Below are 13,604 nucleotides of genomic sequence, written 5' to 3'. Positions count from 1 at the left end.
AACACGTGGTTGCACCTGAAGTGCTATTGCCTAAACTTATGTTCATATATCTGTATCGTTCAATTTTTAATTGATTATTTTCCATAGTTGTAAATTGTTAAACAAAATTATATATATATATCGTATGGTGATGACATAGTACCTCATGCACTCGGTACTAACTATTGACGTTCGTTAATTTCAGTATATAACTGGTTTTCATATTACAGTTGTTAATATACGTGCTTGTAATGCTTTAAACGCCCTTGGAGTTCTTTATTTGTTCATATGAATAAGGATATACAGATTTTGATTGATTAATTGCTTAAGAAATTGAACAATTGCGTTTGATATATTTCGCATTCACTCTGCATTCAACCAACAATGCATCACTGCCGTAAGATCGTTTAATACACCTTAAACGGAACTGAAATATCTTGCCAAAAAAACAAACATATATAGACGGAAATATATTTAACCGAAATCTTGGTTGAAAGATGCTTGTCAACAACAAAACACCACGTATCATTTGAAGTCTCCAGAAGCCATTACGTAAACACTCAACTGATTGTTGAAGACATAATTCCTAGTGATGCTTTTAATTCGGAAGTACCGTTGCGATCGGAAGGGAAAAAGGTATTAAATTCATTCCGTGACTTGATTTTTTTCATATCTACATAATGATGCTTGCATGTCGAATAAATGATCGCTGATCACAACTATTAAATCACTTCGCATTATCTGCGAGATGGTTTTGGCGATAGTAAATTACATAAAAAACAAGAATGCTCTTAACAATTCAACTTTTTATATAGAGACTTTCAATACCGATAATTTTGAGGGGTTTTATTCTCATACAATTTTGTAAACCATGGGTATGATTAGCGACTATGAAAGCAATAATTTGATAGAAAAATCACATCTTTATTTCACAAATCTTAAGTTCACCTTTTCTGTTAATTATTTACTAAATACTCTGTTAAATATGTTTCAAGTGTAGACACTACAAAACTGATATGTTAAAGAATGTGAGACATGATATAGTTGATCTCTTTCTTCTGTCACATATTCATATGATACATTAACACGTCATTGACAAATTATTCCATTCATGATCGCGTGTCTTAGTTAAAGATGCACTCTTACTCCCAATTAAGATTTACCACAATTAATAATATTGTTTTAATATTCCCAAAAGGGTAAATCAATGTCACAAACAAGGGTTCTTATGAAGGATACTAAGGTTCATTTGAAAGAGATGAGCATAAAACATGGTATTTCTACCTTATTAGACTATAGTAGATCACAGTAAATCTTTAATCATTCACCAATCATTTAATAAATTGCGCTTTCTGCTATAAATTAAACAATTGTTATCAGTATTTAATATTTCCATAAATGTATTATTTAGTAAATAGTCAAAGGTTTATCAGTCAAAATTGATATGTGTTATACATGCGTATGCATTTATTTTGAATAAGAGTGTCACTTTAATATTATATTATAAGCGAAACGTATCGAGGTCTTTACTATAAACAAAATTATTTAAGAAAATTACACAAAAGAAACAATACAATGTATATTTGAATATATCAGTCGTTACGTTTACTAAACATTAATGCATGCAGTTGATCTAATGTTTTATAATGTTTAATAAAGATCTTGAAAGTAAATCAATTAAACGAGCGTTTCCTCGTAAAACGATCCAATTAAGTTATATACAAAAATCGAATCGTTTAATGTAAACCGTGTGTACTGAAACATGTTATACCAAAAATGTAAATGTTTCGTTTGAATGTAAAATAAATTAAAATTGATCAACAAAGATCATTTAAAAATGACAGATATCTCACTTTATTTCTTTTTAATTATTTAATAAAACAATTCTTTGTCATTCGATGTTAGTAACACGATCTTGAGCTATTTTCTTAAATCATTGGAAAATAAACGGTTCGCATAGACATTCGAGTAAGTAACTATTTTTATTGGAAATAAATTGTTGTTCAATACTACAATTTAAGTTTTGATTAGAGTAAGCACATACGTCTTGATTTTTTTTATATTCTATCATACACGTATTCCTTATCAAGAAAAAATCTCTTAAATATGTTTTTCAGTGGCGAAAGGATGATGATGCCATCAATTATTGTGCAAATCCTGTATGTACTTTGGATGGCAACAATTGTTCCCTGCGAAACGTACACCGCCGAATGTGACCATGAGACTTTGACAGTACGAGCCGGTTTTAGGGAACACCCGACATACTGCAGTAAATTTATCCAGTGCCTTCTTAACAAAGACGGCCAGCTTGTTAGCATTGTGCGAGACTGTGGTTATGGGACATATTGGAACCAAACTTTTCTGACATGTACTTTAGCAACACGCACTGTCTGCAAACATGATTTGTGTTATCAACAGCCAGACGGAAAGCGAAGAAAAGGACATGGAAATTGTAGAGGTTTCTATGAGTGCCAGGGAAGTTCGTCCGTACCAAGGTGTTGTCCTCTGGGACAGTATTTGCATAGCAGTCAGCTAGTATGTGTAAACAATACGGCAGATATCACGTGTAATCATCGTTGCTTGGACACAATGCTATACACACATTCAAGTGAACCATTTAAAGTCGGAGGTACATTGAATCCTTTTTCTAAAAGTCAAGGGAAAACAATGCTTTCAGATTGGCAAGTTAATTCGGGCATTAATCAGCAAACACCCGTCGACATACCATTAGATAGAAATGTCAATGCAAAAACAATCTGTGACAAAACCGGCATACCTGAAAACCCTTTGATGTATAAACAAACGCTTTATGGTGAAGGGTGGGTTGTAAAAGGACGCTGTCCCAATGGAACAATATTTGTACAAGCTGTTTGCAACTGCGTTTCTTTTTTGGATCAAACAAATATACCTAACCCCAATGGAGGTGTACTAATAATGACCCAAATAACAATGTGTAGACCGAAAATCTACCTTCCATTTACGCTTAACGAAAGAGATCGATCCAGGAACGCTTATGAAATTATCAACCACAATGTAACAGTGCGAAATGGTAAGGCCATTTTCGATGGAAAAGAAAACTATATAATGATTCCAATATTCTCAAGTTTAGATATAACAAATAGCTTAGTGATTAAGGTTATCTACAGTTCCGACCATGAGTCGATTCCAAGCAATCGTTTCAGGACAATATTCTCGAATGACGGATGCAACGAAGCGCCAAACGTTTACATGTATGAGAATTGGCAACACATTATCGGTGGTGTCGGTACAGAGCCATATGCAGACATGTCGAAAGACGCTCGTATTCTTCAACGTCCAAACACACCAGGCCAACAAAGTTCTACAAAAGAGGTCATGTTTGTGTTTCATGGTGGGGAATTTACGATAAAGAATGGAAATCGATCCCAAACTATTCACGGCAAAGGAAATTTAAACAAGTTAGAATGTCCTCTCAAAATTGGTTACGGTGCTGATATCCTGCCATTTAAAGGAGAAATCGACGAGTTCACTGTTTATATGTGTCAAAACGTTAAAAGATTTTTATCTTAATAATTGGACCTTATTGAAAAAAAAATCAACAAACATTAAATTGCTGGAACTAGATTGTGTCGTTTTTCTTAAATGAGTTAGAACTGCTTATGTTAAATATTTGACTATAACTTTTTCACCCCTGTTATAAGGCGATTCTGCATGGTCAATTATGACGTTTTAACAAGAAGCGTTAGTCGTTTTAACGAGTTACTTAGTCGTCTAAACGAGAAACATTAACCTATAAACGAGATACTAAGTCGTTTCAACGAAATACATAAGTCATAAGTGGTGTTTATTAGTTGTTTTAATGAGTTCTTACGTCGTTTTAACGAGATGCTTAGTCGTTTTTATAAGAAACTTAAGTCGTTTGAACGAGTTGCTGAGTTGTTTTAAAGAAATACTTAGTCGTTTTAGCGAGAGACTTAAATCGTCTAAACGAGTTAGTTAAGTTTTTTGAGCGAGTTACTATGGCCATTTAAACGACAAACGTAAATCATTTTGTCATCGTTAAGCCACAAGATTAACATATCTTCGTTTAGCCTTACTATCAATCAAACTGTAACTGTTGTTTTCACACTTTTTTCACTGTAGTGGAACTGCAACAGATCTAAAAGAACGCAGACATGTTAAAATAGAGTTTGGTAATGATTACTTCTGTTATACACGTTAACGCTACAAGCGGACAATACATATTCATTTTAATCAGGTTACGATGGAAAAATGTTCATATTCATTCTTAAGGATGCACTCTTACTCCTAAATAAGATTTAACACAAATAATACAATTGTTTAAACATACCAAAAACTATGAATAAATGTCAGAAAAAATGATTTTTACGAAGAATATCGAGTTTAATTTGAAAGAAAAGTGCAGAAAACACGGTATTTCTTTCTTATGTCACAATAGAAGATCACAGTAAATCTTTTAGCATTCACCAATCATTTATTATTTTTGCGTTTTCAGCTATTATATACACAGTTACAATCTTGTTATCAGTAATAAGAATTTTTAATAAATGCATTATTTAGTAAGTGGTTAAAGGTTTATCACTCAAAATTAATGTTTGTTATACATGTGTTTGTATTGATTTTGAATACGTGTGTCACTTGACCTTTCCAATGCGGTCGTCCCTAGATAGTTTTTAATAAACAACCTGGTCCCTGAATGTTTACTATGAAGCTATTGTTTATGATTTCTAAGCTTTTTTAGTTGATTTAGTTATAAGTGTTAGGAAAAGAGTGAAGTTGAGGACTCAAAAGCTGGCTTAAACGCACAAAAAAACTTTTGTTTCGCTACTCGTTCCAAAGCGGTAAATAACACATGTATGAATGAAGATAATAGATGCGTATGTGGTGTCTGTGTTTAAATCTTATTTACAGGCATTGTCCCTGTAGTTTTCATTATCAAATGACTTCGGAAATGATATATTCTGCTGCGATGTAGGTTTTGTGTTCATGTTCTTCGACACAAAATAACATTTGACGTATATGTTACCGTTATTCATAACGTCATGAATAATGTCTACATTTATACGATTGTTCTGGTGACTGTGTATTTTCATATCGTTTGGATGAAAATAAATATATATACCTAAGGATATTGTTAACACATTAAAAGTGGGGGTTGTTAAAAGAATAAATTGCGTGTTTCTTTCATTATCGGGACATGAACGCAGTTGGGTTGCTTAAAATATGTGAAGTCCGAACACAACTCTGTTCATATCCCCGGTAAAGATAGCAATCGCACAAATCATTACTTATATTTACACCAATAGTTCATTACTCTTTTCCAGAAACAAATATATATAAGGTATCTAATTTCATATCTGAAAATCAGAAGTAACCTTTCTTTTTCACCCATTTTGTAAATAGTACGACCCGACCGTAACTGGAAACAATTTATATTAATGCGCGATGATTTGCGATCCGAACATATGCGAAGATGTTGCGTTCATCAAAATATATTAGCAATTGTCGAAAGGACGTTTATTTAATGAATAAAAGTTGAAATATAAATATTCAACAAAGCATTTCTTTTTCAAAAAAAAATTGAAATACCGCCTGCGAATCATTTCAAAAGAAAAGTTAAACGCATGTGATAGGTTTTACTTTTCCTTGGACGTGACATCATTAGTGGTCGCATGCAGACTACAAAAAATACAAGGCCGGATTTGGCAAGTTCCTGTGTGGTTAATGCCGATCGATAAACACAGTTAACACTGACAAATGTCTGTGTTTTATTGTATGACATTATCTTTAGATGCCAACCTTTCTAGACTCGTGTTTTATTCCATTTGCTTAAAATATGTTTTATGATTCATATTCATATTACATCATTACATGTATCTATAATTTACCTTGTATACTACATAGATTTAATTAAAGTACATTTCGAAAACAAGAAAATATAGTTAAACAAAAAAAACAAGCTATCACATATCTTTATTCGTCCCAAAGATAAACGCATGTGATAGGTTTTACTTTTTCTTGGACGTGACACCATTAGTGGTCGCGTGCAGACTACAAAAAATACAAGGCCGGATTTGGCAAGTTCCTGTGTGGTTAATGACGATCAATAAACACAGTTAACACTGACAAATGTCTGTGTTTTATTGTATGACATTATCTTAAGATGTCAACCTTTCTAGATTCGTGTTTTATTCCATTTGCTTAAAATATGTTTTATGATTCATATTCATATTACATCATTACATGTATCTATTATTTACCTTATATACTACATAGATTTAATTAAAGTACATTTCGAAAATAAGAAAATATAGTTAAACAAAAAAAAACAAGCTATCACATATCTTTATTCGTCCCAAAGATAAACGCGAAGTTAACTTAATATTGAACGAATAAAATATATCACAGACCATTACGCAGATAATCAAACGGTGAATATCGAATCACATATTAAGAAATACGAGATAAATTCTAACATATCCTTAGTCGTCAAAAAGATAAACTTTGTCACTAAAATATATAACAGTCCATTACATCAATTATACATCAATTATCACACAGTAAACAACCAATCATACCATGACTGATATAGTTAAAATTTAGTGATATTGCCATGACAGTTTGTTTTCAAGTAGAACTTTTATTATCATATTGCATTTAATCTAATTAAAAATGCGTTCACTGTAAATGATATTTCCTAAAATTGTTATTATATTATGTATATATCATATGGAATTTGACTAGTGACATATAAATAAAAAAAATGCAATATTTATGCAAAAAGCTACAAAAACAAGCTCAGCAGCAAAAAGTTTAAACATAAACCCGGTTTAATGGCACTGGGTAAACGCCAAAGACACAGAACACAAAAACAAAAAAATCACAAACAAGAAACATGGAAGAACAGCACAAAACTCTACAAACAGCACAGTGCATTCATACTATATATATAAAAAAACTGGGTATTTATAAATATATCAGTGAAATACAAGTGATATTCCACCATACAAACAATTTGATTTGTGTTACTGTTTTGATTCTTTAACCCACTCTCGCAAGTTTTATATTACACAGATTTCGATTTCAAATGATTTGTGATTAAAATTTACTTATCATATATATATATATATATATATTTACATCTGGTCATATCGTAATATTTTTGCTTTTTCAGGTCAGTTTGTTTAAATTGTACATGAAAACTCTAAATTACACGGATATCAATTATATCACATATATTTCAAACAAGTTTATACACATATAATTAAACATTTCCCTCACAGTACATCACAGTTTAAATACTGTCACAATACTGAAATGTCATTTTTGGTTTATGTTAAAAGAGTTTTGTTCACTACTGCATGTTCACCAGTGAGTTGGCATAGTTGAAATACCCGATATTTGGGAAGAAAAGCTTGGATGGAAAACTATTGACCGATGGAAGTATTCTGAGTACTATAACCCGGGTTATTTTGAGGGGCCCAGGAATGACCTCTGCAGGATTTATACTTCTAAACACATTGTCGAATTCCTAGTCCGGAAAGTCAAGCACATCATCCAGAGTGTTTTGATTGAACGTGACAAGTGACTGAATATAGCCGAGGGCAAGAGGATCTCTAGCGCAGGTCCCGGACAGGGTTCACTTATTGTGTGCCACATCATCTTCTTAGTTCCATAGGCCTTTCACTGCCATGAAATGTGAGGAGCGAATCTGCGCCGCATCAAGAAAATGTACTGAGGTTGCCTTCAAACTATGGTTTCTGTAGACCACTGACAGACATACCTTCTCCTTATGTTTTGCATCATTGAACCTACAAATCACACCCAATTGATCAACTATCAACATTTAACAACATATGTGTTTCTGTTATGTCGCTGTTAATACGTATATTATTGTAGTAGGTGGTTTAAAGTTATTATTTGAAGTCCTTTGCTACGCTTACCCCGTCAATTCTTTATCATTAACGTTGTTTCCTTATGTCAACTCACTATTACCGAAATCCCTGTAAAGCCTAACATACACAAAATGAGAGACACGCAACGGTCATACAACAAAAGACCGATTTCAAATGAAACAAATTGAACAATTCATACGAACTGATAAGCTTATTTAAAGTATTAAGCGATCAAATGCAGACATCACATTCAAAGAAATGAATCCAACTTGAGTAACAGTGCGTTCTCCTCCGATACAGTCATTCGAAGTTACCCGTCATAACTCGTCCAAATGTTTCAAACAGGCATTGATCCTTCTTTCCAGCATGTGCGATTGTCCTTCTACAGTAAGTTGACTTTGAAGAGTGACACCGCTGTATCGTACGGATTCATCGATGTGAACTTTTACCAGTATATAATAGTTGTTTAATCTATTCTTTATTGTCTTCAACTGATCCTGCATCCGTTCATGATTTTTATTTCATTTCGAAAGTATCCACAACTGTTTGGATATGTGTGAAGCGTACACATACTTATACACAGAATGAGACGGGAAACAGATCGTCAGAAAAGGGCCCTATCATAATATTCATTTTATTATATGTCTCAGTTGATAACTTTACGTTTAAACATATTTGATTTTAAGCCAACCAGAGTGTATATAATAATTCCTCGATATTTTTCCCGTCATTAATCAATCGCATAAGTAATTATAGACGCAACTGCATTCAAACTGATTTTTTCAGGAAAGAGTATACGATCCAGATAAAAGATGATATCATAAAAGTAATCAATTAACCTCAGTGTGTAAAGGGCAGCACTCAACACACATTAATATGCTTATTTGGGTTTAAAAATGACTGTAGCGTGATACAGATTTTTCAAAACGGCGTACTATATTTTCACTGTGGGGTATGGAAAAGAAAATTCACAGACATTATATAAAAGTAGTTTATAATATACTTTTGGGTCATTTATAAATATATCAGTGAAATACAAGTGATATTCCACCATACAAACAATTTGTTTTGTGTTACTGTTTTGATTCTTTAACCACTCTCGCTTCCAAATATCAGAGGTCTAGGTCTAGGACACAATTCCAACACCGACACGTTCGAACATAATTTGGCGCGTTTTTCATTAAATCTTCAATAAACTGTCTTTTTATTCCCTACTAATGCATAACTTAAAATATTAATTGTTTCTTTCAGTTTTAGATATTAATATACTTCACCCCCTGAACATCAAAAGCAAAATAGCTTTGGTGCTCACTCAGTAAAATATAGTACGACCTTTCCCTCTGTTTTGTTAAAAGTGTTAATCAAATTGAAAACCTAAACTATTAAATGATACTTTGTGATTTTTGATATCAGTTGGGTACATTGAACAACGGTTTATAAAACAAGCTTATTGTCCGATATCCATAGACACAGTATGCATGATGTTGCTAAAATATGGGTTTGTAGTTATCGAAACATTATGCATGCTGCTGCTAGGGCATGCGTTCGTAGCTATCGAGACGATAGTTATTTATGCCAACACTGCACACTGAAAGAACATAAAACGAAAGTTTATCTAGTGATTGGTGTACTTGAACAGTTATAGTACAGACAATTTCGTGTATGAGGTGTTCACAATTGTCTGAGTTCAATGGAGCCATGTTACTTGTTTCTACGGGGAAAATTGCATAGTCCTGTCGCATTTGCTCCTTAATTGTGCTCATACCTGTATAGCCGATCAATTTATATTACAGTTAAAGGTCCTAAACCTTTTCTTTACCTAAATGTATCAGAATGTGGATTCCTGATTCTTGCTGACCCTATTTTGATAACATTTGAAGTAGTTAAGAGTGCATATTTATTTGTATATCAAACAAGCTATTTTGACTGTCAAAGATTGCAAATATGTCAAATTACCTTCAATTCACGTTGGAATAAAGAGCAAATATGCAATGTGAAAATACTTAAAGTACTTTTGGTCCTTCATCTTGGATATAAGTGGTCAGCCGTTTCAAATGATAAGAAAATAAAATGGGTTAAAACCCATATAAAATTATCATTAAGGTTAATTAAGCGATCAGATGGCTAGTGTATTTGTGGGTTAGATTTCTTAACATAATTCTTAGAAAAAGAGCGTTAAAAACAATATTATCATAAGATATTAATCAACATTCTTTAGTTACACAAAGAACTATCGCAATGACTAGGAATAATAGATATGTATAACAATGTACAAACATACAATATTTCAAAAAAGTTTAGCCGAATTATTCCTTCATCCGCCAATACTTCTATTTCCTGCTAGCCATTTGTCAAATCAACTTGTCTTTCTTTTTCAAATAAATAATTTCGTTGCGTGGTTTAAGACATATAAATTCGCTTATCTAGCAACTATGATGTTTAGTTCTTGAAAACAAATTGGTTGGAGCATGCTTCGTTTCTCATTCGTTTAAACTTTGTTTCGCTGCGCAAATAAGTTATATTTGTTAAAATATTAACTGTATTATTATGTATGCCATAATTAATATTCCTATGGTTATGCATCGATGCTCTGAAGAAAGATAAAGAAAACAAAACATATGTACTAGGTACAAAAAGGTACAAAATACTTTCGGATTTCTGTATTGCCATAAAAGCAAGAAGGCAATCACAGAATTATATTTCTCACACAAATCAAATCAATTGATTTAAACCATCCGTTTAAAGGATGAAACAAAACAATAAATCTACTACAATTTTTAGTTTATATATCAGTGTTACAAAGGTAGATGGCGATTTTCGGAAAACCTTTGAACTTCCGGATACCATCAGCGAACCTAATGTGAAGCGCGCACTTGATATTTCTCAGCTGGGATTTCTGACGTATATTTCAAAGTCTGACGCGCAATTTCTTGTTTTGGAACTTGTACACAGTCTATTTATCCTCTTCGGCGGTTAGTGGTTCTTGGTATGACTTGGTAGTAATAATAATAATACAATGAAAACTACAGGAACAAGCCCAGTAAATACAATAATTAAACCTGTTTAGAGGCTCACGGCACGTGCCCAAACGACAATGAATTATACACATACGTAAAAATACACATACACAAACATAAATACCACTAACACGCAACACATGCATCAAAATAGTTTTACCGATAAATGATAGGATTGACGCATTTGAACAGTCAGTGAAACAAGAGTACATTGAAACCTTAAAGACGGCTGCCTTTTCCATTAAATTTAGTGACACCGTTTTGCACTCTTACACCGTAATATTCGACTTTGTTACTTGAAAGAGACATCTTTGTGGTATTTGGTAAATGAAAGAAGCATATATCATATATCCTGGTATTATCTCTCCTCACCATATGCCCGAATTTACATATCTGAGTCAGAAAGACGGTCCCAGCTACAAAGTTCGTTGTAGTGGTATCATCGGAACTAGAGTTAGATGGCGTTTCCTTAGTGGACTAAGGGGCCTCTGTAACATAGTTGTTGTTGTTACAATACTCAATCCTTTAATACTCAATCCTTTTATTGGATAATACTTTTGACCCGAAAAACAACACTTTGAAACAGGCGAGTGATTCAGACATGCATGGTATGCACTGCAGATTCCTTCGTCCTTTCTTTGTAACCATTTAGCTGTCATGCATGGAAACTATTTTCGCAAACAATATGTTCGAAACGTGCGCTGTTAAGTATACTCTTGATAAAGAATGTTCAAATCCGCACGGTCTCACTCTATTGTTACCGTTCTTGTGAGTGTCTTTTTAACATTAAATATAGTTTGTACAGTCGTACAGATTGTTGATAAACCCCACACCGTTCTCCAATTGCCGCTTGTTGCAGAGCGTCGTTAGTTTATTCTTTGCTGAGTGCTTTTGTGAATTCTGATTTTTGAAATTAGTTCACTTTTCAGTGTGCCAAAGATAATTATCAAATTTAATGCCATGAAAGGTTTGTAACATGATCTAAGCAATGTACAAAACGCAGCTGTACCGTTTCTTGCTCCATTGTTCTTTAGGGCTTTACTGTGTTACGTGGTATGTTGCGATTGTAGCTCGATTCCTCTGAAAAAGGTTTTATATACGAGGAAGCGAGACATTTTAGAAGTTGGTTCTAAACAGTACCCCAAACATAACATGTACTTGATAAGGGTTACCGCATGATAACACAAAAATGTTACTTAAAGTTGGTATTCAATCATTTCAACGCACAATAAGTGAGGAACTACAGAAAATGATGCAACTACGATGTATTATTTCAACATATTCTTGCATTATGCATTTGAATGTTTACATAGTTTGACATCAATTGCTTTAATTCGCGTACGTCTATTTCCACCTATAGTGTGATCGATGTTGAGAATACCACATATTGAGGAAACCGAATAAACAAGCCTAACATTTTGTCACGCTTGCACGTAATTGATGGTGTTTTCTTCCAAGAAAACAACAAATGTGAATATTCAGTACATCGCAGATCACACACGTTTTTTATTTGATAAATAATTACTGTGTCTGTCGCGGCCTGCCAGTTACAAATTGTCGTGCATGGCATTTCTTTCATTAAAAAAACGTCAAAAGCTGTCAATTAACAGATGAAATTACAAACTGATTAAAAACATCGAAAAACTGATGATAAAAGAATGTGATAACTTGGCATGCCTAATTAGGGGAATCAAAATGTTTTCATGTGGTTGTGTTATTTTAAGTAATCGACCACGTTTATGTCACGAAATTAATCAAACGTTTCAAGCTAGTTTTATTTCTAATATAATGCTATACAAGATAGGAAAACACATTCATATAGTTTTCAACGTATACTTTAGTAATTTATGTATCCGTGTATCATTACCTCGCGGAACTTATACTGTCTCGCTAAAGAGCAGCACATGAACTCGCTATAGAGCGGCACATGCACTGACTCGCTATAGAGAGAGACAGTACATGTGACGCTCTATAGCGAGACAGTGCCATGCACTGACTAGCTATAGAGCGGCACATGTACTGTCTCGCTATATAGCGGCACATGCACTGTCTCGTTATAGAGCGGCACATGTACTGTCTCGCTATAGAGTGGCACTTGAACTGACTCGCTATAGAGCGGCACATGCACTGACTAGCTATAGAGCGGCACATGTACTGTCTCGCTATATAGCGGCACATGCACTGTCTCGCTATAGAGCGTCACATGTACTGTCTCGCTATAGAGCGGCACTTGAACTGTCTCGCTGTAGAGCGGCACATGCATTGTCTCGCTATAGAGCGGCACATGTACTGTCTCGCTATAGAGCGGCACATGTACTGTCTCGCTATAGAGCGTCACATGTACTGTCTCGCTGCACATGTACTGTCTCGCTACTGTCTAGCGACACATGCATTGCCTCGCTATATAGCGGCACATGTACTGTCTCGCTATAGAGCGGAACATGTACTGTCTAGCTATAGAGCAGCACATGTACTGTCTCGCTATAGAGCGGTACATGTACTGTCCCGCTATAGAGCGGCATATGTACTGTCTCGCTTTAGAGCGCCATGTACTGTCTCTTTACGACCCGGCATTTCTTCTGTCTCGCTATAAAGCGCCATGTACTGTCTCTTTACGACCCGGCATTTCTACTGTCTCGCTAATCAGTTAATCAGCGGCACTTGAACTGTCTCGCTATAGAGAAGTATTTTTTAACTGTATCGCAATAGAGCT

The 13,604-nt window shown here is 34.0% G+C and overlaps 1 protein-coding gene across 2 annotated transcripts; it reads left to right on the top strand.

Annotated features, from left to right (window-relative positions):
• Positions 1-249: 249 nt before the first annotated feature.
• On the top strand, positions 250-3,582 carry LOC128243826 (protein PIF-like). Of its 2 annotated transcripts, none has more exons than XM_052961792.1 (2): positions 250-615; positions 2,097-3,582. In XM_052961792.1, the coding sequence occupies exons 1-2, from the start codon at positions 572-574 to the stop codon at positions 3,526-3,528; spliced, it is 1,476 nt and encodes a 491-aa protein (XP_052817752.1). In that variant the 5' UTR covers positions 250-571; the 3' UTR covers positions 3,529-3,582. The 2 variants fall into 2 exon arrangements, with proteins under 2 accessions (XP_052817752.1, XP_052817753.1); XM_052961793.1 differs by lacking the exon at positions 250-615 and adding an exon at positions 1,680-1,947.
• Positions 3,583-13,604: the final 10,022 nt, after the last annotated feature.

This window comes from Mya arenaria, chromosome 8, assembly GCF_026914265.1.
Source record: "Mya arenaria isolate MELC-2E11 chromosome 8, ASM2691426v1".
Taxonomy (NCBI): Eukaryota; Metazoa; Mollusca; class Bivalvia; order Myida; family Myidae; genus Mya; species Mya arenaria.
This window is presented reverse-complemented; position numbering and strand designations above follow the sequence as displayed.

What these genes read in the sequence shown, in the direction of transcription:
- LOC128243826 (XM_052961792.1), top strand. Translation starts at nt 572, where the DNA reads ATGCTTTTAATTCGGAAGTACCGTTGCGATCGGAAGGGAAAAAG. An exon ending in TGCGATCGGAAGGGAAAAAG is followed by an intron (nt 616 to 2,096) that starts GTATTAAATTCA and finishes TATGTTTTTCAG; the next exon opens with TGGCGAAAGGATGATGATGC.